Genomic DNA, 23,877 nt, shown 5'->3' with positions numbered 1-23,877 from the left:
TTTAGCGCCATCTTGCGGCGGGAGTTTATCAAAACATTTCAGGAGACTCCTCGTCTTATCTCATAAAAAAAGTCGGATTTTTAAAAATATTTTGACAAAAAAGAGTGGACACAAGTTAACTCAGCCATATTTGAAGTTTATTACCAGTTGAGGTCATAAAACTCTTATTCAAGGGACCAGCCGACGGTAGGTTTGCATATATATGCGAGGCATTTAGTAAATAACAAGTTGAGACAGTTGTTTTAACGACAGACACCGTTTTTTATCATAAATCAACGGAAAAACCTTTTAAATCCTTCTATTTTCATCATAGAGAAATAAATACTAAACTTTCAGTGCAACAGATTCAAGTTAAATGGCACATATGTTACATACACAGAGTGATAATAGAGCATCATCATCATCCAAGTGAGATGGGGAGGACACTTACAAGGCCACTTGATAGCAACGCTTCTCATGTAAAACAACACGTGACGGCTCAAGCTCTGCAAGTTCTGAGCGAATATTCAAGTAAATCTCAGTGGTCCTGGAAGGTGAAAGGAGTCTGAACATCACGACACTCGTATTCACTCTCTTCATTCTTTGGTCTTGACCTGATGGTCACAAGAATGCTGTGCAATGTGGAGCGACATTTCTAAGGCGTAAACATCCAACCGCATCTTCATGACAATTTTAACAAATAAAATGTTAGGTTGTTGTTTCAAGTGAAGCAGCTGGAAATAGAATTTGATGAAATGCTGACATGCGACAACATTAATGAAACCATTTACACAGTCACCTTTTTTCAACATTGAAGTCAAACACCACCAGCTGGCTTAATTATTAGGGGTTGGTCATACAGTGTTAAAAATGAAATGGCATTCATCTTTATAAATATATATAGATATATAGATAGACAAGCACAAAAAAAACATAAAATCTGAAAAACAATGATTGTGTTTCTCTAAAATAAACCTGTTTTTTCCCTGAAATACTTTGGCTGAAAAAACAAAGTTAAATATTTATAGATTTCTACTCCAGTTACTCATAGTCTCGTGTTCTGCGTTCGTGTTCAAGGAATCATTGACTTAATTTACACTCAAAATGTTTGTCTCTCAAGAGACGGCAGACATATAGGTTCAATCTCCTTCAGCATCTTGACCTGGTTCTGGTCCCTCTGAAAGGCAGCACTTCATTTTCCCAAATTCTTTTGTTCTGGTGCATCACTCAGCCCGAGCTGCTATGTCTGCCACTGATTTGCTTTCACATTCCGTCTGCTTGTTAACCCCGGTCGCCTTGTTGACCTGCATCTGGTCAGGCAGCAGAATCTCCACGCTGAAGCTGATGCGTTTGGCCTGGAAAATGCTGTAGGTGTTGTCGAACCGTAGCACGTCTGAGGAGGGGGAAGAGAGCGGAGCGGATGAGAACCACCAGTGCGACTGTACTGACTGAGGAAGATCACTCACAGACTCCCGGGCGTTCACAGGTCAGAGATCCATCTTCAGGAACCAGGTGGGCGTTGTAGCGCTGACTTGGCAGAACCTCATCCATCTGAGCTGCTTTTTTCCACTCGCCCTTCTTGGCCTTTAGGAAAATCCCAAACCCGATGTCGGCACCTTCACTGCTGAACTGCCACCTGCAGGTGAGATCACTCCACTTTTATCAAGCTTGTTTTTGATCATTCATTTTTAGAATACAAGGAAAATGGTTTTGATCTTTTTTTTTACAGTGCCACATCTGTTTTTTCCCTTTTTTAAATTACCTTGTCCTTTTTTCAATTTCAATATAAATTAATAAATGAATTATCATAATATTCAATTGGATATCACAGTATTAGAGGGTTATTCTTCAGTTTGTATGAAATCTCTGACGACATGACGAAAGTAGATATCAAAGATAAATAGAAAAAAGACGGAAAAACACATAGCGTATGAAAAGAATACGTTGAACGAAAGAAAGGAAAAAAGAAAACGTAAGCTGGAAGAAAGACTGACGCCTCACCTGAGGACACAGCCAGGGAACAGAATCTCATAGTCCAGCTGTTGTGTGGAGCCTCGGCTGACTGTTAAACACTGGTCGTAATCCACTTTCACATGGTCCCGTACGTAGTAGGACGGTGGGACCGGACCCACGTGGTTGATCTGGAGACACAGCACAGTGTGGTTACAGGCCGAGGAGCTGAGAGCCGGTGTAAATGTGGTGAAGAGGAGACAAGAAGAATCACTTACTGAACCGTAAACAGCTCATCTGTACCTTTTAAAAAAACAGCTAAAAAAACAATCCTCTCAAACCACTAGCATAACATCATCAGAGCATCACCTTCTCTGGAGATATCACTGAGCCAGTTTGGAGACGCAGAGCTGAAACTGCCAGAGAGTAAAAAAAGAACAACCATACCAGGCGACCACGAACCAACGCATCAAGTTTTATTGACAAACAATTGATTAAAAAAAAAAAGACAGCTGCAGACGTCCGATCTGGGGTGAATCCTCAGCATTTGTCCTGGGCCCAATTATTTATCTATGGAGACCAGAACCAAGAAGTCCCATCATTACTCAGGTCACGGTCTCTGCTGTGGTCTACTAGCGTGGAGCCACCAGAGCCTGACTGATAAGTACCGACTCCCTACTGCGCCAAATTCAGAGCTTGAACTCTTCTGAATGTCATCACTCAAAACTGCTCTTTACTCTCTCTATTGAGCATGCCACATTTGCTATAGCGCCACCTGTTATAACAGATCGATCGAGATTCAGAATCAGTCAGGCTCCTGAACTAAGCACAAGCCGTAGGTCAGAGTGCTCTGACTCAACCTGCTGCGCTACAGTTGTCTACTGGAAGCTGATAGATGTGCAATTCATGTGTCACTAGCTGCAGTGGTTCGAGTTAAACTAGCTTCTAACGGCGTCCACCCTGATGCTCCGGCATCAGAGCACAAATAAAAACAATGAAGGCTGAGCAAGCACAGAGTTGTGATCAGAAGCAAGCAAATCTGTCTACTGCAGCACTCAGTTGAGCTCAGATCAGAGGTGGCTGTAACCAGACTCCTGTGTGTGTGGATCCTGAAACTGTTCATTAGATGATGGAAGTAAGCCTAACCCTGGGAGGTGGTTCAGGAAAGGAAAAGAAAAAGGCAAAGGGATGAGAAGAGGCACAGAGAGTAGGGGGTCGACTGATATGCTTTTTTTAGGGCCGATATCTAGCGGCTTAGGAAAGCCGATAACCGATATTAGGTCGATATTTTGATATCAGATATGGCTATGGTATTAAAAAAATAATATTGTTGATATATTAATTTGGAAAAATACACAACATGCATTGTTATACAGAATGGTTTTATAGCTTAATTTGAACAGAAAACTACTGACTGACTTACTGGCAAAAACGGTTCAATAACCCAAACAACATTTAATGTAGTCACTGACCTAGCCAACATTTTAAGGGATAAAAGTAGAAATAAATCTATCAATGATGAAAACATGAAATAAATTTTAAAAATATGTTGCAGATGATTTCACTTGCATTTGGACGCAACTGGACAAATCTTGTCAGGGACCAATATGATGGAGACCGATAGCAATGTGGACCCATAAAATTGCCAATATATCAGTCAACCTCTCATAGAAAGAAAAGATGAATGGATGGACCGGGTGAATATGAAGCAGGAGGAAAATCGTGGAAAAAAAAAATAGAACAGAAGGGGAGGATGTGTGAAGTGAAAGGAATCAAATAAGATACATGAGAAAAAAGAATGTGGTAAGAAATGCACTGAGGAGCAGAGTCCAAATGAAAGAATAGAAGGGAGGAAAAAGTGAGAGTTAAAAAGAGAATAAGAATGACTTGAGAAAGAAAATAATGGAACATAAGTCGTAAAAGACGAAGGTACAAGGAAGGAAGTGAAGAGTAAGAAGAAATGAAGTAGGAAAAACAAAAAAAATGGAGGAAGAAAGAAGGGAAGAGTAGAAAATATTGACTAAAAAAGTTAGGTTTGAAAAACAAGGGGAACAAACTCTAGAAGAATAAACTAACAGAATAAAATCGAGGAAGGGCGACCCAAGAGCACAGAACTGATTGAAGGAAGGCATAAAACATGAGACAGGAAGAAAGAATGGTGGGTAGAAAAAGCGGGGTAAAGGAAACAAGAATAAAAGTAAGAGGAAAATGAAGTGAAATCTGAACTGAAACTGAAAAATAGGAATGAATGAATGAGGTCATAAATCAAAGGAAAGAAAGTCTATCAATGAATAGAATGAAAAAATAAAGGAGAGAAAAGAAAACTTTAAGATGAGAACTGAAAACAAATGAATAAAAGGACAGATGAAGTAATTAACGTAAAGGAGAAGGTAGGTGCGACAGGAGGAAAATGAGGAAGAAGAGGAAAGGAGGGAAATTAAGAATAATGGGAGGCAGGTTGAGAAAATGAAGTCTGTTCCAGCACACCGTCCGACCTCAGGACCAGAGCCCAGAACTCACCCTGGTCCGACAGCGTGGGTCTCCATCTGGGTCGGTCAGTTTCCCCCCGTAAATGGCCGGCAGCTCTTCTTCATCGATGTACTTGAGCAGAACCTCCTGCCAGTTTCCTGTCAACAACAGTGTGACAAATACCAGTTCATCTCTCTGCCCTGTCAAACCAGAAGAACATCAGTCACCTCCGAGGATGCAGATCTTCTGCCGCGTGTTCTCACTCAGGAAGTGTTTGATGAGGTTGTAGGCCACAGGGAAGAGCTTTGGCGCTGACGTGGGCGAACATGAACCAGCATAGTGAAGTTACAGATCCAACTATGGTGACACCAGAGCAGACCCCTCAGAGTCTCTCTGAGAGTGACACGCTCTCTCCTCCGTTACCTTTAATGACAAACAGCCTCTTCAGGCCTTCTGGGTAGTTGTCTTCAAACATCTGCAGGATCTGGTGAACAAGCATCCTTGAGTCAGAGCAGACAGAGATGGGACGCGTCGCTGAGCGTCCTCACCTCTCCGTAGGTCTCAATGGCGGGCTTCCACAAGTGTTTGAGACCTAGCCCTTCGACATCGTAGATCATAGTGATGGCCTCCACGTGTTTGCCGAGCTGCAACACAAGCAGAGTAATGTATCGCACAAGTTATTGAACTGAGAGAAACACTGTCCTCCTGTGGTGAGGAAAAACGCCTGCCGTCCTGTTTCAACCACGCAGATATTGTGGGGGGGCAGGTGCTCAAAAGAGAAAAATAGGGCACCTGTTGCTAAAATTCTGTATATATTTTTTTGTTTTTAAATTGTTGTTTCGGTTTGTTTGGATTCACAAAAGTTCTTAACATAATGAGAAGGTCACTTTGTGCTTTCTAATAACCAAACAATAAACAAAGCAAAAATAGATGAGTGACTTCACATTTAAGAGCACCACTGCTTCAGCACCTCTGGGGGTCTCTCTGCGCACGTCCCTCCAGATTTCCACTACTTAAAATCGAGAACTGCTCATGGCACTCTCATCGGCACTTGAGCGTGATGTCATGCTGTAATAATGTAATATGATTTGACCTCTGACCTTCAGTGAGGACCCTAACTTTGCGTTCCTAACGCCTTTTTATCTTCATCTTATGACACTTTGCCCGGACTTTAACAAGCACCTGTTACACAATAATGTAGCAATGGAAACTTATTACATAACTGATATGAACATGATAACAAACCATATATCCAGTAATGCTCTTTGCCGTGCTTCTATTTCAATCTCATTTTGGTTCTGGACAATAAAGCAGTTTTTTTATTTTAAATCAAAATTCTGAACGCTTTATTTGAACAGGATATTAGTACTGAAAGATGGAGGGCTGCTTCTTAGCCTACAACTTGTCTCTTACCCTCTGTGACTGCAAGGTACATTCCTTCTGCAGCATCTCACAGTCTCTGATTTTGGACTTGATAAAGTCTTGCTTGGATGCAGACAGGAAGAGGCCTTTGGGGTCCACTGGGCCGATGACGTCGTACCAGATGGGGCTTCCTTCGCGATCATAGCCACACATCCCTCCCGACAGGTACTTCTCAATGACCTGGGGAAGCATTTTAGACACATGGATTTTTAAAAAACCCCACATCACAGGGAAGTGAGTGACCTCGTGGCCTTGGTCACCTCTGGGGGGCGCCAGTCTGTGATGATGCTGTCCACTTTCATGTGTTTCCTGAACTCCACATGCTGCGGAGAACGAAACAAACGTTTTGACTCCTCCAACTCCAACACTCTAAATCATGCACCACTCTTTCTGTGATAAGATGAAGAGCCGAGTGACAACAATGAGGTGGTTTAAGGGGCTTACGGAAGATTCCAATCTGCTGGTCAGCAGAGGAGGGATCAGTGACATGCTGCTGTGAACACACTCACATTTGCATGTCTGGTTTACAGTAGCTGCCAATTTCACCACCTCTGCTTTCAGATATTAGATAGAAATTCAACCCCAATTCAAAAAGTGAGCCGTCATTTACCACCACCAGGTGTCTCATCATCACGTGTAAGTCAGACATGATGCCAAAAATTTAAATCTAAAATACAAAAAAAGAGCCAGTCATTATAATCTCCAGTTTTGCTCGTACCTTTCGCAGCATGGCCTCAGACTTCTGCACGTTGAAGTTTCTCGCTGCAAAAAAAGTAGGAACAATGAATACACTCTTCGCATCTCAGCAGGTTTAATATGGTCCTTTCACCGTTCCACGTGGGACAAGCCCAGTTGTATGCTCTTCCCCTAAGTTTCAGTACTGGAGTACTACATGGAGTTTATCGATTCATTTGTTGCAGAAAATTTCAGCAAAAAGTATTTACTCGTCTTGCTTCTGGAGCACCTTTCACCTGCCACTGTTTCCTTCACAGAGAGAAACATACAGTGACAAGATGGCTACCGCAAGGGACAAGTCTCTTTATGAGTTTTATCTTTTCATCATATTAAACCCATTCAAAATGTAGACTGGCATTGTTGAGCAATTGCTTGCCTTGATGACTCATAATTCCTAATATATTCTAGGTTTTGTCCCTAAAGTTTCCCACTGGAAATGAATGGGAGGATGAAAAAACTCCAGAATTTCACCACTAATATCCATATTTGCACTTGGACACCCCATTCACAGCCTCAATGTAGCCACACTCCTGGATTCACAAATGTGCCATAACTCTGATAGTTTTTCTTTTTTTTTTTGCCCAGACTTAAGTCTCTGTTTTATCTCTATGAAAGGGTGAAGTCTGCAAAGTGAAGTCAGGATCATGTTTTCTTTGCTCACTGTGAAAACCCACTACTCTGCCCCACTGATTCCAATGCAAATTCACTTTTCAGACAAAAATGTAAATGTCTCTTGTTTTCAACTCACAGGCAACGCAAGCGCCATGTTTCCTCAGAAAAGTGTAAGGTGTACTTTCCCCTAATTTTCCCCTCCTACCAGAATAAAGCAGCTGGTTTGAATTGTATGTTCTTACATCATTTTGTTTAAGCTTGTTTACACAGAAAGAAACAAATGTGTAAATTAAGAGGGTGTTAATAAACCGGAATTATTAAAACAAATTTCAGTTTTAGAAGATGTTTCCAGCACAGCAAACAGGACAGACGATCAATTCGAAAGGCCTGGCTCAAAGCAAAGCCTGGCGGAAGACACTTCCAGAAGCTGAGAGCTGCTCTGGGTACTGACTTTAATAACACACCGTGTTAGGTCTAACAGCGTCTTGTTTGATGGAGATTATCTCTGGTCAACAGCCGGAGCACAACCGCCGGGTCATAATGCATCCATGACGTTGCAAATTCAGATTCGCTCCTGCAGCCAAGTTGATCAGGAGTCCATGAGCCCGCTCTGACATCTCAGTGGTGACATAAAGCAGATCATTTCACCTTCTGGTTCCTGTTGTGATGGTGATTAACAAAGCATCACAGAAGAGAGCACAGAGCAGAATTGGGCGTATCTCCATTTCTAACTGAAAATGAATGGACTCCTCCCCTTCTCATCTGAGTGAAAACAGAGACTCTCATTTTATCACTCCTGCTGCAGAACTGAATCACGTGAACAAATGCTTCATCTTGATTCTCACACGCCAACAACCTTCACCACGGAGGATGTTAGCTGGTTTGATGTGACTGTCACATTTACATTTGACAAAAAACAATCACCTGGGGATTCAACCAGGTTTAAACAGTTCGTTTACTACATACATTGTCAGTTCTCTACCATATGAATAATATGATTATATTGTGGTATAGAATGACAAATGGATTTGTGAAATCGGACTGAAAACTGTCTAATACTGCCCTGCTAATCCATAAAAACCTCTGAATTACTGAAAATGTTACCAACAAGTGGCTCCCACACTTGGAATATGTTTCCATTAATCCAGGGAACGAAGAAGTAGCGAATAATTACACATCATTAGAGATTAAAATCATAATAACATACAGTCAATATTGAATGATGATTCAGATACAACATCTAATTAGTGTGACAACATTTTCATTCGTTCAACGGTGCACTGCATGAACAACGTCTGGGGGAAGATGATGATCATCATATCTACAATGACCAGTCACTGTGTTCTCTTTAGGCTCACAGATTCAATCACAAAACAGGTCAATGTCCAGAGGGTTGGTTGAGGGGAAGCAACTTTATCTGCAGGTGCAATAAAGATCGGTGATATTTGATATCTCTCACTAGTCAAAAACTCATGCACATCACGTTGCAGCCTCAACTGTGAGATCCATGACACAACTATTTATCCTGGTGCTCCCAGAAATAGGCGTTTCTTTCAGCCATTGAGCTTCAATGGCTTCAATGAATTTTCCTCTGCTCTGTTGTGGATTCTATTTGTATTAACTGTACATGTTAAAAGGTCAATTAGAACGGCTCAGTGCAGGCCACAGTGAAATCTATCAGCCTCTGTTGTCAGTGCTGCACTTGATTTTTATCAGCGGGAGGTTCGCTACACTTATCACCTGCTACACAGGAACACACCAATTCAAGTCATGTTCCTCGATGTATGTCCGACACAAATCGGGCAACATAGATTAAAGGTGTGGCGTTATGGTTCCAGCTGCAGTTTTGTGTTGCTGCTTCAGTCAGTGTTGCAGTAGTGTTGTAACTAGTGCGAGATATGTTGTCACTGTAGCAGCAGATGCACACAAACCATTGTGGTCCTGGTGTAAGCCTCACTTCTGAAGGTCCTCAGTTGGGACGCCCATCTTTAAAATCTGTTACTCACAAATGAAAACCTTTTATATACTTGAATAAATCTAAAAATGTGAGCCTTTAGGTGCCTGCTCACCTCAAAGAACGAGGAGGAAAGTTCAGACATGTTTGGAATGTAACTATTGCAGTACACAAGTGTTAAACAGTGAAGGACTTATTGAGAAAAGTCACATGTTACTGGTGCTGGTCAATCTACAGACACACTCCTTTAAGTGTGGCAGCAGCCCAGCAGCGTCTGCAGGCAGATGACTGTTGTGCATCTTCTAATGCCATTATCTCCGGATTAGCTAGTGACAGAGTGTGCTGCACTTCTCAGCCACAACTAGAACAAGGCGCCTTTGAATCACAGAGTACAAGACAGGATGCAGGGGAAGACTTAGGAGAACTCATGCTCCTCTAACTGATAACTCATTCAACAGCTCTCGGTTCTTTAAAAACAGTTGGAGTTTGGGTTGTTGTTGCAAAAGGTCCGCTCACGTAATAAACCACAGCGGCTTCTGCTTCTTGCTCAAAAAATGTCACTGCAGCTGATCACCTTCAACAAAGAGATTAGTTTTGTGCTTGATGCTGAAACCTGATTTCTTTGCTTGAATTTGAGCAGTTTCACATTAAATAACAGAATCAACAATGTTGTCAGACTAGAACAGTCATGCACTGAAATCCACAGGGGAACATGAACACATATTATACACAGTATATAACAAATAGTTGGGTCGCAGACAGATTAGCATTGTGGAGTATACTGCATTGATTTATTTTGTTTTTTTTGTTTTTTATAAACTAAACTGCTCGGTCAGCTGTGATTTGAAATGCCACCCGGGCGTGTGGTCTGTCCTGTTAAGGGTTGAAATGATCGCTCATTGTGTTGAGTGTGAGCTGATACATTTAAGTTTCTGCTTGGAGTCACTGGAGAAGTTGTTGTACGTACATGGGACAATGTGTTCTTACAAGCTCTTTGTCGTACAGGCAACTGAAGTGAGCTTGTGATGGACACATCTAAAGAGGCCACATAAAGCTTCTAATAGGTGTGGAAATTTCCCACAACCAAGAAACATCTCAAATTTGCTAAAATGAATGGGCCAATCCTTTTTTCCCCTCACCTGCCTTTGTCTCTGTAGAGAAACCAAAGCTGCTCCAAACATTACAACAATAGAATGCTCTACTTCTAACTACTGAGAGCAGCTGCAGTTGCAAATAAAACAAAATCAGATACGTGTATGCCAGCAAAAGCTTCATTGAAAAATGACCTTGCATGTTGTATAACTTCGGATTCGACGTGGATGGTCTGTTATGTGTTAGAAACCAAAAGGTCAGGGATAAATCAACAACAACATCATGCCTAGTGGGCATGACATGCCATGGATAACCACCGTAACAGTGGTTACTTCACCGGGGAACACTTTGGGCTGAAGTTGACAACACTTGAGAAAAGATGTTTGTTACAATCGAGAGGACCAGAGCAGATTCTTGCGCCTCACCTCTGAGCCAGCGTAACAGGAAGTGGTCATGTTGCAAGGGAAGCAAAGGAAGAATGTCTTGAATCTTCTCTCGAAACTACAAACAGAGAAAAAGCGGGGACATATGACCAACCAGAGCAAACTATTCCTTAGACATGGTGAAGACCCTGAAGGGGAAATTTGACACCGCAGATTTTCCACATTTTCTCCCTGTTTTTAACTCTTTAATTTCGAATTTACAGTAAATATATATACATTATATATATATAATATATAATCATATATAATTATAGTTTTTGAAAATACCGAAGTAGCAGGACTATTAATTCAACTGATAAGACAAAATGTGAAAATTAAGAGAGTCCCAGGTTGTTTTGTGTGTGAAGCCAACGTGGTACTGTCCAGTGGCTGGACAGGAAGCCACTGAACATCTGATGGCCCGGCACAATTTGGATAGGAGTCAGGTGTTGGCAATATTTTAAACAGTATGGCTGCCAAAATGCAAAAATGCATGCAAATATGAGGGGCTATACATCAAATTTAGGACCAATAAGAAGCCTTTAGAGTCTGAGCTCATATGGGGAAGTTGCAAATATATTTAGACACAACATTTTCATTACACATTTTTACCTGAATATTATTTCAGTTTGGTCTCTTATAATATTTTAACATCCTTATCTTGTTATTCATTCACACAAACACGCCATTTACTTCTCATTCATTCATTCATTTTTTTTAATTTCAACTAAAAACTGTAAAATCTTGGCGTTCGTACTTGGTATAAAACAAATTCTAAAATGAAAATGGGCAATATTAATATTTTCATTTGAAACCAACTCACCAGCTCCAGAGCTTCAGCTTGTTTGGGACTGAGGTCTCCGACTCTCCCGCTCATGTCTTCAGTTGTGTAACGAGCTCCGTCAAAGTCAAACGTGTCAGCGGGCAGGTGGACCTGCCTGGACTGGGCTGATGCTGTCAGTGCTCAACGAGGGATTATCTGTCGGGTTATCATCCCACTGGCTCGACTGCAGGTGAATAATCCATCGTCAAGAGAAAAAAAAAACGTCAACACGACACTGGGCCCGCCCTTTGGAAGTGGCTGACTCGGCCAAAGAGTCGGAAATACAACAAGAGGAGTACACGTAAAAACCATCACTCGCCAAGGCAAAGAACGCAAACCAATCGAAAAAAGAAGAAAATACGTCAAATACACCAGACACAGCTGATGTGCAGCATTTTTCGCAACTGGCAAAACTGAAAAACCAAAACAAATTCAAACTTGTTTTTATCGATTGGGTCCGTTTACGTTTTTACAACTATGATCTTTGAAACGTATCCGGAAGTTAGCAAACTTGCCACTATAGTTCTTTTTGTAGATAGCATGCAGACCTTCTGATGTCATTTGTTTCTGCCTAATAATCCGTTATTATGTAGTTATTTCGTTTATCGTTTATTTAGGATTGAAATAAGATGAGACACGGGAAATTATTGGTGTTTTTTATACTGGTCGATTGACTAAATGTAGAAAATTGAAAAAAAGACAGAGTGGCTAGTGCCACTTTTGGTTTTGTTTTTATTGTGCTTTGTTTTTTATTAAACGGGTAATAAATGCGAATTGAAATGATAAGAAGTCAATCTGTCGTCGTTTCCGGCATCGTCCGGATGTTCCCATCGCTTGTTTACGTTCTTCTTTTGGTCCTGCGCCTGGCGAGTTTAACTGTCTTAATTTCGAGAAATGACAGGTCATATATTGTGCTAACATCATCACATCCCATTGGCAGTGGATTTCCGTGTGGAACATGGGCGCTGCGAAGCGTTTATTAACACCGCTGCTCATGCTGTTGCCTCTTTCGTGGACGGGACCGCTGGTGTCGGCTGAGCAGGTCGCACTCGTGGAGGTCTTCGTGGAGCAGCGAGTCGGTGTCACCGTTGAGTTCCACGGGGATGTGGTGGAGTCGAGCAGCGAGAACCCCGAGGAAGACCTGGAAGGGGAGTTGGTGCTGGTAAGTGGTGCTCACAGCTGTTCAAGTCAACGCTGACGTTACATAATAACCACCAAGTTACTCAGCGCGTAACATAACCTCCTTATCTTTCATGGTTATAAAGATGCATTATTCTGTTTACAGTCAAAAGCTATGTCAACACAATGATAGTGGTCGAACCAGTCCAGTTTAACGCCGTGACTGATCGCAGTTGATTTTCGGGACTTGGGTTTTGCAAATTCAGCAGCACAACTTTCACCATAAACAATCCTCAGATCCAGGACGACGGTCATAAGAAGACGGGCGAAGGGACAGAGGATGAAGCTAAAGACCCAGAGCCGTGGATCGGTGTGGTACCCGTGGACATGGATGAGAACAAACCCTCTACAAGTAACCAGGAGTCCTTTGCTGATGGGATGGTCAGCAAAGTAAGTCACAGACATTGGGACGTGCCATGGCTGCAGATTTTACCCAACCTATTTCCACTGTATTTTCAACACAGAATTCACATACCCTGTTAAATAACTGTGTATCCAAACTGTCCTGTTGGAGGCTAAATCCATGGATGAATTTGGATTAGTTTTGGTTGACATAAGGAAGCATGAGATTAGTGTTGGGTAGTTAAGGGATAGATGCACCACAAGTCCTCTCCATGGTGCTGAAAAAAAGATAAGTAAGCCTTTAATCTGATTAAAAAATGAACGTGCCCGCAGCCAAAGTCATGCACATGCCTGCTTTTTGAATAAACCAATTGGGATTTTTGTAGTTTATGATATAGAAGACCTATTATAGATATTAACTGTATTTTAAACAGGGGGAGGAAACTATTGTGTCACGTTCAAAGGTGCTTCCATGTGGTGGAGGTGGAAGCCACACATGGCTGGAACCAGATGTTGTCTCTGACTGAGCCTTGTGTGTATGTTTCCAGATGAAGCGAGCGTTGGTCCTTGGTGCTTCTGCACTCATCATCCTGGCTCTCAACCAAAACTCTGTCAGTGAGGTACAATGAATATTCAATTCAATATCTGTTGCTGCTTACGATCTGCAGTGGACTGCGGTTTTCTTTGCACCCTGGGTCAGTGAAAAGCTGAGTTTAGATACGTGTAAGAAGCAAGGGCTGTCTGTTGTCAAAACTCGTTCCAGACACATGATTTAAAAGCTTCTCTGTCTGCTGCAGATGGATCTGTCACAGGTTCTGTCAAAACCCATCATCGTGATCCAGACGTCTGAAAACGTCACCAAGCTGATCGGAGCTCTGCTCAGGTTTGAACGCTGCAGTGTCATCTTTAACTTGTGAGATGCTAATACTGAGCTTTTAGCATGACTCGACGGGGATTTTGTCAGACGGGGCTCACATTCCCGGCTGGCAGCTGCATACTGCACACAGAGGAGTCATGATGGGGAATAAGCCTAGATTATTACTCATATCGCTCCATTTCTCCGCAGCAGAACTCAGAGCTAGCCAGGACAATTGCAGATAAAATAAAGATGTAGCACTGCAGGGTTCTCATGGCATCAGTAGGCTCCAGCAGAACTCTGCGGGCAAAATCTAGATTTTGAGTTTGTCTCTGGACGCAGGGGTCTTCAGGCGACAGCAAAGATCACGTACAAGAGCATCCTGCAGGACAACTTGGTGAGCATCACATTCACTTTTGGTGAGTGAACACACAGCGCTGAGCTGACTGTAGTGCTGACTTTGGTCAGGGCGCCACGCTCACCCTGTGGTCCAGCTGCGGTCGATCGCGAAGTGGTCGCTATGGGGAGTGGCAGGGGGTCATCTGTACCGGAGAGACCAACTCTCAAGTTCAGGTGAGAGAAGATCTGACGCTCAGATGAAGTTAAGAGGAAGTGAAACTCAACTGATTCCTGTTATAGGTCTCCCAGTTACAGCCATCACAGAACAACGTTTTTATCTGTGAAAGTTAGGGGAATCCAGGGGCTTCATGCGTTCATTGCGTCTCATTTATTTGGAAGCCTGGAGGGAAGTTTGGAAATCCTCACTGCAACTGCAGTCAACAGATATTTGATTATCGTCCACAGAAGTATCTGCAGCAGCTTTGGGACACTGTGCTCCTTGTGGCACTGATCCTCAGCACCGGCGTCATCGTTCAGGCTCGCTGGCAGAACCATGACCGACAGCTCAATGATGACTTGGAGGTGAGGGGTGGAAAATAAAAAACTGCATCAGAACAGCAAAGAAGGCTGAAACTATTTGGGTGCTCTTTAGCTGCTTCCAAAACAGGATGTCTTAAAGAGAATGTCCTCCTTAAAAACCAAAACATACCACAGACCGGTACCCTGGTGCGACCCTACCCAGTCGGGGGAGACAGACAACTGTGCCGTCTGTCTGGAGCCGTTTAATAATAACCAGGTGAGGTCACAATCACATTGAATGTTGGTGAAATAGAAGAATAACCATGATGGTCCTCAGTGTCTACGAGTGCTGCCGTGTCTTCATGAGTATCATCAGGACTGTGTGGACCCCTGGCTCCTGCTGCAACACACCTGCCCGCTCTGCAAGCGCAGTATTCTCAGTGAGTTGACTCACTTGAGGGGGACGTGTCCTCTACATTCTGTCAATCATCGAACTCAATGACACCCTGTTCACTTCCTGTTTTCCTTTCTGCAGGCAGCGTCTGTAAAGAGTGTTGACACCCCATCACCAGGAAGCTAGCTCGTGTCAGTAGTAGATGACCTCATTACCTCCCCAGCAGTGGATTTTAACTCATTACAGCAGATCATGAACATTCAGGTGGTCACAGGGTTCCAAAATCTCTGCTGTGTTTGAGACCAGAACTGTTTCCCTGACAGGCCTAGTATTCACTCATCCATTGTTTGTGCATGGGCTTAGACCGTCGTGGTTTAAAGCATGAACATCCTGATCAGGATGAATGTTTCTGGACCTCAGAATATTGTGAATATCCAACAGTCATGTGGGTGAACCGTGCGAGGATTTGTAGTGTGAGCACAATGTGGAGAAAGTCTTACAGTCATGCCTTAAATACAACCAAACTGACTTTTATATCCCCCTCTGTGTGTGAGAATACGGTCATTGATGGTTTCAGGTCAACGTCACATGGGAGTTCAAGTTCCTGAACGAACGCCTCTTAAAATGAGGACAAGTAAACAAGGAGAAACCTACTGACTCCAATGAACCAAAGTCAAATGTGTTTGGGATAATTGTCCAGACAGAATCCCAGATATGAACCCGTTCAATCAGTGCCCAAAATTACAACGGCTGGCCGCGATTTATACACTGAAGAAAACATGGTGCTGATGTATTTATTGAGTCTTTTATGTCATGTCAGCTACAAAACGCAAGAACAAGTGCACTGCTTGTTACAAAATGCTCTGATAATGTAGAAAACAGATGTTGAGTTTCACTGGCGACATTACACATGTCCCGTCTTCTTCTCCATTCAACAGCAAACTGGCTTTATTTTCCTGCTCATTTTCCTATGTTATTAATGTTGTTATAGAAAAGTCTGCAATTAATGAACTGATTTGTCGACGTGGCAAAAAAATAAACTTTTTGCTATCATCCATTCCTTTGGTTTCCATTTAAAACAACCAAAGAATAAAACCCCAAAAGGTAAAATCTGTGTCCTAGACAAGCATGTGATCACTAACAATGGCCTTGTGTCATGTCCAGCATGTGATTTTGTCACCACCTTCACCCTGAGCTCTTCTCACCAGTCTGTTTAGCAGCATCTGGCGGCTCACGACGGTATCATGCCTTTGCTCCTCTTGCGGTCGGCCATCGTGCGCCGGTTGTGGTTCGACCCACGACTCTTGTTGGCCTCCTTCTTTCGTCTGTCCAGGAATGTTTCCAAGGTTTGGCCTTGTCCTTTAGGTCGGCCCACCACGTTACTCGGGCGCTCTGGCCGGTAGCTGGAGGACAGGCTTGGGGATGAGTTAGCGGTTCAAGTCACAAGGATCAGTTTGGTGCCTAAAATTAACTCGTAGCAAAATAACCCAGCGTTCTATTGTCCATATAAGAGCAATAATGCCATTATTTTGATAAATAGACTCAAGTTCTCTGCTGCTTATTGCACCCACAACATTCAAATACATTTTGTAACTGCATGAGTTTGACTGTGTTTTGACATGGCTCTGGCGAGAAAAAGAAAGTACAACTCAAACTCATACTAACTTAAAAAAATGAGTAATACTTCATGTGATATACTGACGTTAAGGACAGGAAGTAGAGCAGTTACCCTTTCCTTTGCTGCATGGCAGCTCTTCTGGCTTCTGCACGCTCCCTCAGCAGAGCTGGATCCTGCACAAACTGGTCTCTGTTGGGGTTATTCTGGGAAGAAAATAACAAATTCTTGTTTAAACAATAGCATAGTTGATTCAGCATTTTTTTCCTCTGATCCCTTTGCATAGCTTTTCAAATTATTTCTCTTCAGGAAATTTTCAATTAAAACGTTTCATGAAACCACTTTTTTGTTGTTTTTTTGTTAAATTTAAGGAAGAAAATCTAAAAAAAACTATGTATTCTGAACCTACCTCTAAGCCCTGGTCTTCCTCCTCTTCTACATCTTCTTCCACATCCTCAGTTCGATTTCCTTTGCGCAACACTTGAGGGACAGTGAAAGGTCTGCAGAGTACAAATAAATCCTTTATTCCATCACCTCAGAGGTCTTGTTGGAGACTCTAGATCAGGCCATGGAGTTTTACCTTCTGTTGAGCAGACTGTCGCCGTCCAGATCGTTGGCTCCCACCTGGTTCATGTCGTAAGTATCATCATACTCGTCGTCATAGTCGTCCAGGCCGTAGCTGGCAGCCGACTCTCCAGGTTCAATGACAACCTCATCCACCACGGTCTGGTAAGTCTGATACCGAGCTCTTTGTTCTTGGATGTGCTGCTTGTCGTCCACCAACTCTCGAGCGCTTTCACCTTTCCTACACACAGTTTGGCTTCTGTTGAAAGTTCATGAAGTCATACACAGTGTGTACACAGAGTGTGGTTACCTCCTGCCCCTCCAAATGCGAGACATGTCCACCTGGTCCCTTCGGAAGACATCAAACTCATCATCATCATACACGTTGGATCTGCTGTTGATGACATCAGGAAGCTCCTTCTTCACTGGCCTTCAAGGACAGAATAGCAAAGTTTAGATAGCCTCACCTGACTATAGCTCCAATGTTAGCATGGCAACATGTTTGAATATGTACTGAAGTTATGGTCAACAACAGAATTGATGAGACAAACACATAGGTAAAAGGTAACAGATCAACTACCTTGGCATGGCTCGGTCAAGTTTGTCCAGGCTGGGAGACAACCGGTCCTCCAGGATGTTGTTGATAACCAGCTCCGAGTCATAGTGATACTCCTGCAGACAGGCAAGCAGGAACCCATCCCCCAAATCTGGGAGCAGGTCCTTGATGCCTGACAGCAAAGACTCCAGTTCTACCTCGCTTAAAGAACAAACTGCACCCTGGTGAGACACATAGTACACTTGCTTCGTTGCTTTGCTAACCCCTAGTGGCAACTTGGATGAACTGCAATACACAACATTCAGGAAAAAGGAGACGAACAGTACTTCTCAGGGAAAAAATGATTACATTATCTCCTCTTTGAGGAACATCAATCATGGCTCCTGCTCCGCTCGGGCTCCCTCGTTCCTCTGTTGGCTCTCTCAACTCATGAGAGGAGGCAGCAGTAGCTCCACCGACTGCACCACCTTCTGCTTTTTGACTAGAGGTCAGGCCCGAAGATGCTGCTGTGCGAGTTTTTGGTCTTCCACTACTGTCCCTTGCACTTTCGACTCCCTGTATCAGGTAGGACGTCCTTGTTTCGTCACTGGAACCAACATGGTTAAAGAAGAATTTTTCAGGAGATGTAGCTATCAGAATGCTGCCTGCAAGAAACCTTCTCCAAAAACCAATGGAGCTGGTCTATGCTCCTCGACATACATCCAGGAGGATAAAAAAAAATACCTGTCATGGCAGCAATTCTAGAAGATATAGCAACACAAAGAGGGTTTCCTGAGAATGACTTGACAGCGAGGGAAGAAGAAAGATCACCTAAAGTTGGCCAGAAGCTGGGAAGGGCCAGAATGGTTTCTGCTGGTATGACTAGCAGACAGGAAGAAGGAGGCAACCTGTCAGTCAGACACCCAGTTAAGCTGATCATGATATAAAGAGAAACAATTGCTTTAGATGATGAAGCTAATTCCCAGAAGAAACAAAACACATTTTCTGGAAATAATAAACTTGCAGGTGAACAAAAAGGAGTGACGTCAAACTAATATGGATAAGTCAATGAAATCCTAAGATACGAAGTATTACTGAGATCAGTGGGAGAGAGATGAGCCTGAAAAAGGTTCACGCTTACTAACTCATATGCCCTGCTTCAGGGTCGGAATGGGCAATTACACAATCACGACTAACGAATGTTGAAATGTCAGGTCCACCTTGAGTATGAGACGGTACACGGATTCGCTTGCTACTTGGAGACACCTCTTCTGCTTGAACACCAGAGGTCACCGTGTTCTGAATCTGACTGCAAGGATTTGAAAATGTGCCAGTTCATGCCAGTGTATTCAGTTGTCTTGAGTAAGTGAGACTGGTCCCTTGTTTGTGTCTTTGGTAACTTTCGCTGAGGCAGGCAGGCAGTGTGTTATGAGTGTTGTTTAGTGTCATTCTGATTATTTTATTTGCTTTGTTGCTAAATTGTACATTGTTACAATTTCGTTACATTTGTTGAGTGCAGTTTTTTTCTATGTTTGTATTTTGCTTTTTATTTCATTTGCTCTGTTGTTTGTTTAAAGTGTATAAACCGTTTAAATAACCATAATTTCTATATCGTTTTTAAAAGAGATGTTTCAATAGAATTAATAGAATTGATTATTTGCTCAAAAGTCTTGCAGTAAATAGCAGTGTGGGCGCAATTTTGCAACAACAATATTACTACCTCTGAGAGTGATGTAAATGATTAAATCATAGACATATCATAATGTAATATGACATCACACTGGTCACAAAAAGATAGATTAAAAAGAGAGGACAGACAGGGGACTATGAGTGGTTGGGATGAAAGGTAGAGGAGAAACAGATGGAGCTGGAATCTGGAAAAGTTACAGAAGAACAGGAAAATGCCAAGGGAGGATACATATCAGGAAGTGCTTGCTGCAGAAGGCAGATGTCGTCTGCGATGGGAAATTGCTCGTCATAATCTGCCAAAAATCTGACAAGATGGAAAAAAACAATAAATGTTATTTCAAATAAACAGACCAAATAATAACCAGCAAGGTGTACCTTTTCTCAGGTAAAAACGAAGTGAAATGCTGGAGCAGCTCTTCTACAAATATGTGTGTGTCCTCTGCCCTGAAAGGAAACACTAGTTAGGGTCAGTGTCTTCTTAAAAAGCCAATGAAAAAAAGCTCTCACCCATCCAGAATGGGCTGCAGGCAGGTGTGATAAAGTAGCTGGTGGGCTGTCTCCACCATCTTCCGGCAGGAGTGAGACAACCTCCTCCACAAGTCCTCCTGAAGACTAAAGGGGAAGGAGCTCAATCACATCACCTTCATAACTGCTACGTCAATTGACTCATTCTATTTAGCAAAAAGTATGTTTCATCTCATTAAATCAAGTTTCTTCCTTGAAGATCAAGTGTGACATAATTGTTGTTGTACATTACATTTTTCCCCAAAGTATTAATATGGAATATGGAACATCCAACTGTACAATCACCTCCACAACTGCACATCAACCAACCAACCAACCAACCAACCAACCAACCAACCACACAACATGTTCGCTGTTGACCTGAGTACTGCAGAGGAGGACACTCACCCCTTATCGTCAAAGTTTCTCTTCTTCACCGCCTTTTCTAAATCAGGCACAATGGTTTCATAAAAGGAACTTAATCTGATAAGAGATTTTTTAAGCATTAGCTAAACGGGAAACCCAGTTTGATTCATGACACAGTGGATCTGCACGTACCTGCCAAGAAAGCCGTTTGAGTGGAATCTTGTGCAGGCCACAGGGAAGATGCTCAGGAAGGCATGGATTGTGGTGGTGGAGTCGCACAGGTACAAAATTAAATCTACAAGTTCCTGTCAATGCAAAGAGAATATAGCATTGTACTATACTATATGACCTACGTGAATAAATGACAGAGAATGAAGAATGGGGTCAGACCTGCTGGCTCATTGTGAGGGTTGTGGGCTGCTTGTGTGAGTTGAGTTTCATCGGCTCCATGGCAGTGGCTCCTTCACACTGAAGGCCACATTTGTTCTGAATTGTGTCAAACACCTTCAGCACGCAAAGAATCAGAGGTTAAAATAAACATTAAACTAGAGATAGCTTCAGAAACAACTCTGATGACCTTTCACACAAGATCAATGCGTATGAGAGATCCTCTGGGCTCACTCTCTACTTTGGCAACGCTGCAACTATGATTCTAATGTCCCTCGAATTAATACATTTATCAGTTTGTATGACAGGAAACTAAACCACCACTGTGTAACAAATCCACATTTCATAAACATACGGTACACTGACCTCCAGCACCGTGGGAACCGTCTGATCAAGGTCAGTGTAGTAGGAAGGCTGCTGGGTGAAGATGTTCTCTGAAATAAGAATGCATAACTGATGAACACGGACAGCACAGAAGAAGCCGAGAGAAACACTGGCTTGAAAACACACCTATCATCTTGTGCAGCAACTGGCCGTTGCCTTTTCCAAACAACACACAGAGATCCAAAATTTTGGGAATGTCAAAAAGAAAGTTGTCATAGATGATTTCTCCAAACACAGCTGGAGTGATGAAGTGATCCTATTTAAGGAGACAAAAGATAATTAGGGCACAATTAGTTTAGAATAAATTCACTACTTTTAAGGACAAATAAAAACAGTTCTAAACAGTAACTATTAACACAATTTATGATAGAACATCAATAACTGGAAATGTGAAACGCTGTTCTGCTTCATGTTGGTCTGTTTAGAGCTGTATCCTCAGTTGTAACAATTTAAAATATTCATCAAAAAATAATGTTTGCTCCCATTCATACTCGTACCTTTGATTCTTTATGAGTGGCCATCCTTAGAAAGGTCAAAAACACAACTCTGTGAAGCGAGCGCTGCATTTCAACCACAGCAGGGGACGAAGGCAAGCCAGAGAGGTCGAGTCCCCGTGGAGCATGACGCAGGTAAGAGTCAAGGCATCTCTGCAGGGACTCATCAAACACCACCTGTTTAGGAAGAGGAAGAAAAAGAAAAATATTAGAGCAATAAGCCATGGGTGCTGTTGGACACTCAGATCAGACATATATGAACAAAAGCACGCAGACAAGCTAAAATTCAAACCATTACCTGACACCAAAATTTGTCATGTGGCAGCGCCAGCAGCCACTCCAAATCCTCCAGTATGTATTTGGCATGTTCTAAAAAGTCCTCCACATCAGCAGGAGAGCAATCTTCTGCGAGTGGTTTGTAAGGCACAAAATAGCGCTCCTCCTTTCTGTCAGGGTGCTAGCATAGTCAAAACAAAAAGAATACTGGTTAAGCTGTGTTGACTCAACAAGGTTAGTTCGGCAGCCGACTGTACCATGTCTGGCTATAGAACTGCTGACTCACCAGGGCCGGAAGTGTCCGCTCTTTCCCCAGTGGGTCAGGCTCGGTTATCTGCTGCTCATCAAGAGGCACACGAGCACAGGCCATTTCTTCGCCTCCTCTCTTCTTAACACTAGTCATGAGGGTTATGGGTCAGCATTGTATACTTACATCAGATAGAAAGTTAAATAACATAACAGTTATAGATGAACCAGCCACAAATTATGAATATGTATTGACAAAAATATTCTTAACAGGACCAAATTGAGGTGTACGCCATATTAAATATTAGTTTCACGCATTTTTAACGGTTAATATTTCCACTTTCTTCAAAAGTACATTTAGATGACATAATTTTTGGCCTCTCATTTCTGTACAAATGTTTCGATAGGATATGCAGAAAACAAGAAGCAAGAGCACAAAAGTGCTAGTGACCACACTTTAAGTGAAGAAAACAGTTTGGTGGTGATTTGTACATAAATGAATTGATATATGTGGCAAAAAAAAAATGAAATCAGAAATGATCAGCCTAGCGAGACACGATATGCATGTATACGAGGATTCAAATAAGATACAGGACTGGTTTTACACCATGTAGGTGGTGTCAGTGTCCAACCAAGGACAGCAGTGTCTCTTTTAATCTCTCATTTAATTTCATCATGAAGGAAAATGATACAGGAAGTTTAATATACAACGGAATAATTAAAACAAGATACATTGCTAAGTAGTAGGGAGTTTCAAATTGAATCACAAGGTTAACTAGTCATCTTTTTTTTTTTTTTTGCATGCTATCGTGGGATTTTTCAAGTATGATATACGTCAGTAGAGATTGTTTTATGTCCTGGTTCACGACTAGCATGAGGCAGAAAAAAAACAACTGGCTGACACGTTCTGTTATGACACTAGTAAAGAGGGCTGATGTGGCAACGTGTAACCATCTGCCACAGCTAGACGCAACGCAAACCGACAACTTAAGTGAGTTTAGTCAACATGAATACGTCATATAATTTGTTTCAGAAGTTCAGCACGGTTGACAACACGTCAATGAATGGAGAAGCTAACCATGCTAACACAGAGTGTTCTCGTTTTCTCTATTCACCTCAGCAGAAGAAAAGATCCTAATCCTCATGACGTTCATAAATGTGCTCACCTCTTTCTATAGCCAGTTCCTCACGTCATTACCAAAGAAGACAATTCGTTTTTTTGTAGTTACCTAATGTTTCCCGAATCGCCAGCTTGCTCTCAAAGGCAGGTTACACTGTGTGCGCATGCGCTCTACCGCTGATCCAATCGGCCTCTAACGCCGCCCCATGAGCTCCGAGAAGAATACAGCACCATAGTCGGATTTAATGAAAATATATCCATCGCTATCTTTCTGTCTCACCCCGCCGCACATCATAGCGCACATCAGCATAACAAGTATGTTTCAATTTAATCAGTGGCTCTTTCCGTTTTACCGTCGTACATTAATAAAGAAGAAGACACATCAAACATTGCCATATATCGATACCCTTCTCCCTTCATTGGATAAATCAGTTTCCCAAGATTCCGGTCTATGACATACACTTAGACAAAATAGAAGCGAGGTCAGATTGATCTTCCTTCCAACCTCAGTCGCTTCAGTTTGACGCATGCGGGCCAAATATTTGGACATATTAAAAGAATGTTGAAAACAAATTTGCATTCATTACTATTGCAGACACATGATGAACTG

At 42.3% G+C, this 23,877-nt stretch overlaps 3 protein-coding genes across 7 annotated transcripts; 1 reads left to right on the top strand and 2 right to left on the bottom strand.

The window, feature by feature from the left end:
• Positions 1–125: 125 nt before the first annotated feature.
• On the bottom strand, positions 126–11,694 carry LOC128762973 (SEC14-like protein 2). The gene is made up of 12 exons (XM_053871619.1): positions 11,459–11,694; positions 10,639–10,714; positions 6,539–6,582; positions 6,081–6,143; positions 5,812–6,000; positions 4,947–5,042; positions 4,822–4,882; positions 4,626–4,709; positions 4,450–4,556; positions 1,981–2,120; positions 1,446–1,615; positions 126–1,372 (listed from the first exon to the last, which is right to left on the bottom strand). Exons 1-12 carry the CDS (start codon positions 11,510–11,512, stop codon positions 1,203–1,205), a joined length of 1,254 nt encoding a protein of 417 aa, XP_053727594.1. The 5' UTR covers positions 11,513–11,694; the 3' UTR covers positions 126–1,202.
• Positions 11,695–12,227: 533 nt separating this feature from the next.
• On the bottom strand, positions 12,228–23,450 carry ascc2 (activating signal cointegrator 1 complex subunit 2). 5 transcript variants are annotated; one of them, XM_053871409.1, is made up of 20 exons: positions 23,377–23,450; positions 22,188–22,296; positions 21,924–22,082; positions 21,629–21,802; positions 21,258–21,387; positions 21,114–21,181; positions 20,751–20,864; positions 20,553–20,665; positions 20,403–20,477; positions 19,998–20,102; positions 19,866–19,934; positions 19,720–19,794; positions 18,171–18,408; positions 17,847–18,043; positions 17,577–17,696; positions 17,283–17,507; positions 17,112–17,202; positions 16,817–16,908; positions 16,293–16,490; positions 12,228–12,599 (listed from the first exon to the last, which is right to left on the bottom strand). In XM_053871409.1, the coding sequence occupies exons 2-19, from the start codon at positions 22,269–22,271 to the stop codon at positions 16,319–16,321; spliced, it is 2,301 nt and encodes a 766-aa protein (XP_053727384.1). In that variant the 5' UTR covers positions 22,272–22,296; positions 23,377–23,450; the 3' UTR covers positions 12,228–12,599; positions 16,293–16,318. The 5 variants fall into 5 exon arrangements, with proteins under 5 accessions (XP_053727384.1, XP_053727387.1, XP_053727383.1 ...); XM_053871408.1 differs by lacking the exon at positions 12,228–12,599 and having other exon boundaries at positions 15,541–16,490; XM_053871410.1 differs by lacking the exon at positions 12,228–12,599 and having other exon boundaries at positions 15,541–16,490; positions 23,314–23,422.
• rnf215 (ring finger protein 215) lies at positions 12,268–17,125 on the top strand. Its single transcript, XM_053871413.1, has 10 exons — positions 12,268–12,620; positions 12,875–13,027; positions 13,528–13,599; positions 13,777–13,862; positions 14,178–14,232; positions 14,304–14,408; positions 14,640–14,756; positions 14,827–14,970; positions 15,031–15,133; positions 15,229–17,125. The coding sequence occupies exons 1-10, from the start codon at positions 12,417–12,419 to the stop codon at positions 15,249–15,251; spliced, it is 1,062 nt and encodes a 353-aa protein (XP_053727388.1). The 5' UTR covers positions 12,268–12,416; the 3' UTR covers positions 15,252–17,125.
• Positions 23,451–23,877: the final 427 nt, after the last annotated feature.

This window comes from Synchiropus splendidus, chromosome 7, assembly GCF_027744825.2.
Source record: "Synchiropus splendidus isolate RoL2022-P1 chromosome 7, RoL_Sspl_1.0, whole genome shotgun sequence".
Classification (NCBI taxonomy): Eukaryota; Metazoa; Chordata; class Actinopteri; order Syngnathiformes; family Callionymidae; genus Synchiropus; species Synchiropus splendidus.
The sequence above is the reverse complement of the archived record's forward strand: the minus strand, read 5'-3'. Positions and strand labels throughout refer to the sequence as shown.

What these genes read in the sequence shown, in the direction of transcription:
- ascc2 (XM_053871409.1), bottom strand. Translation starts at nt 22,271, where the DNA reads ATGGCCTGTGCTCGTGTGCCTCTTGATGAGCAGCAGATAACCGAGCCT. An exon ending in AGCGGACACTTCCGGCCCTG is followed by an intron (nt 22,083 to 22,187) that starts GTGAGTCAGCAG and finishes TGACTATGCTAG; the next exon opens with CACCCTGACAGAAAGGAGGA. An exon ending in CTGCAGCCCATTCTGGATGG is followed by an intron (nt 19,935 to 19,997) that starts GTGAGAGCTTTT and finishes GTTTCCTTTCAG; the next exon opens with GGCAGAGGACACACACATAT.
- rnf215 (XM_053871413.1), top strand. Translation starts at nt 12,417, where the DNA reads ATGGGCGCTGCGAAGCGTTTATTAACACCGCTGCTCATGCTGTTGCCT. An exon ending in GCATCCTGCAGGACAACTTG is followed by an intron (nt 14,233 to 14,303) that starts GTGAGCATCACA and finishes GACTTTGGTCAG; the next exon opens with GGCGCCACGCTCACCCTGTG. An exon ending in AGCCGTTTAATAATAACCAG is followed by an intron (nt 14,971 to 15,030) that starts GTGAGGTCACAA and finishes GATGGTCCTCAG; the next exon opens with TGTCTACGAGTGCTGCCGTG.
- LOC128762973 (XM_053871619.1), bottom strand. Translation starts at nt 11,512, where the DNA reads ATGAGCGGGAGAGTCGGAGACCTCAGTCCCAAACAAGCTGAAGCTCTG. An exon ending in GAGGCTGTTTGTCATTAAAG is followed by an intron (nt 4,710 to 4,821) that starts GTAACGGAGGAG and finishes CGCCCACGTCAG; the next exon opens with CGCCAAAGCTCTTCCCTGTG. An exon ending in GAAGATCTGCATCCTCGGAG is followed by an intron (nt 4,557 to 4,625) that starts GTGACTGATGTT and finishes TGTTGTTGACAG; the next exon opens with GAAACTGGCAGGAGGTTCTG.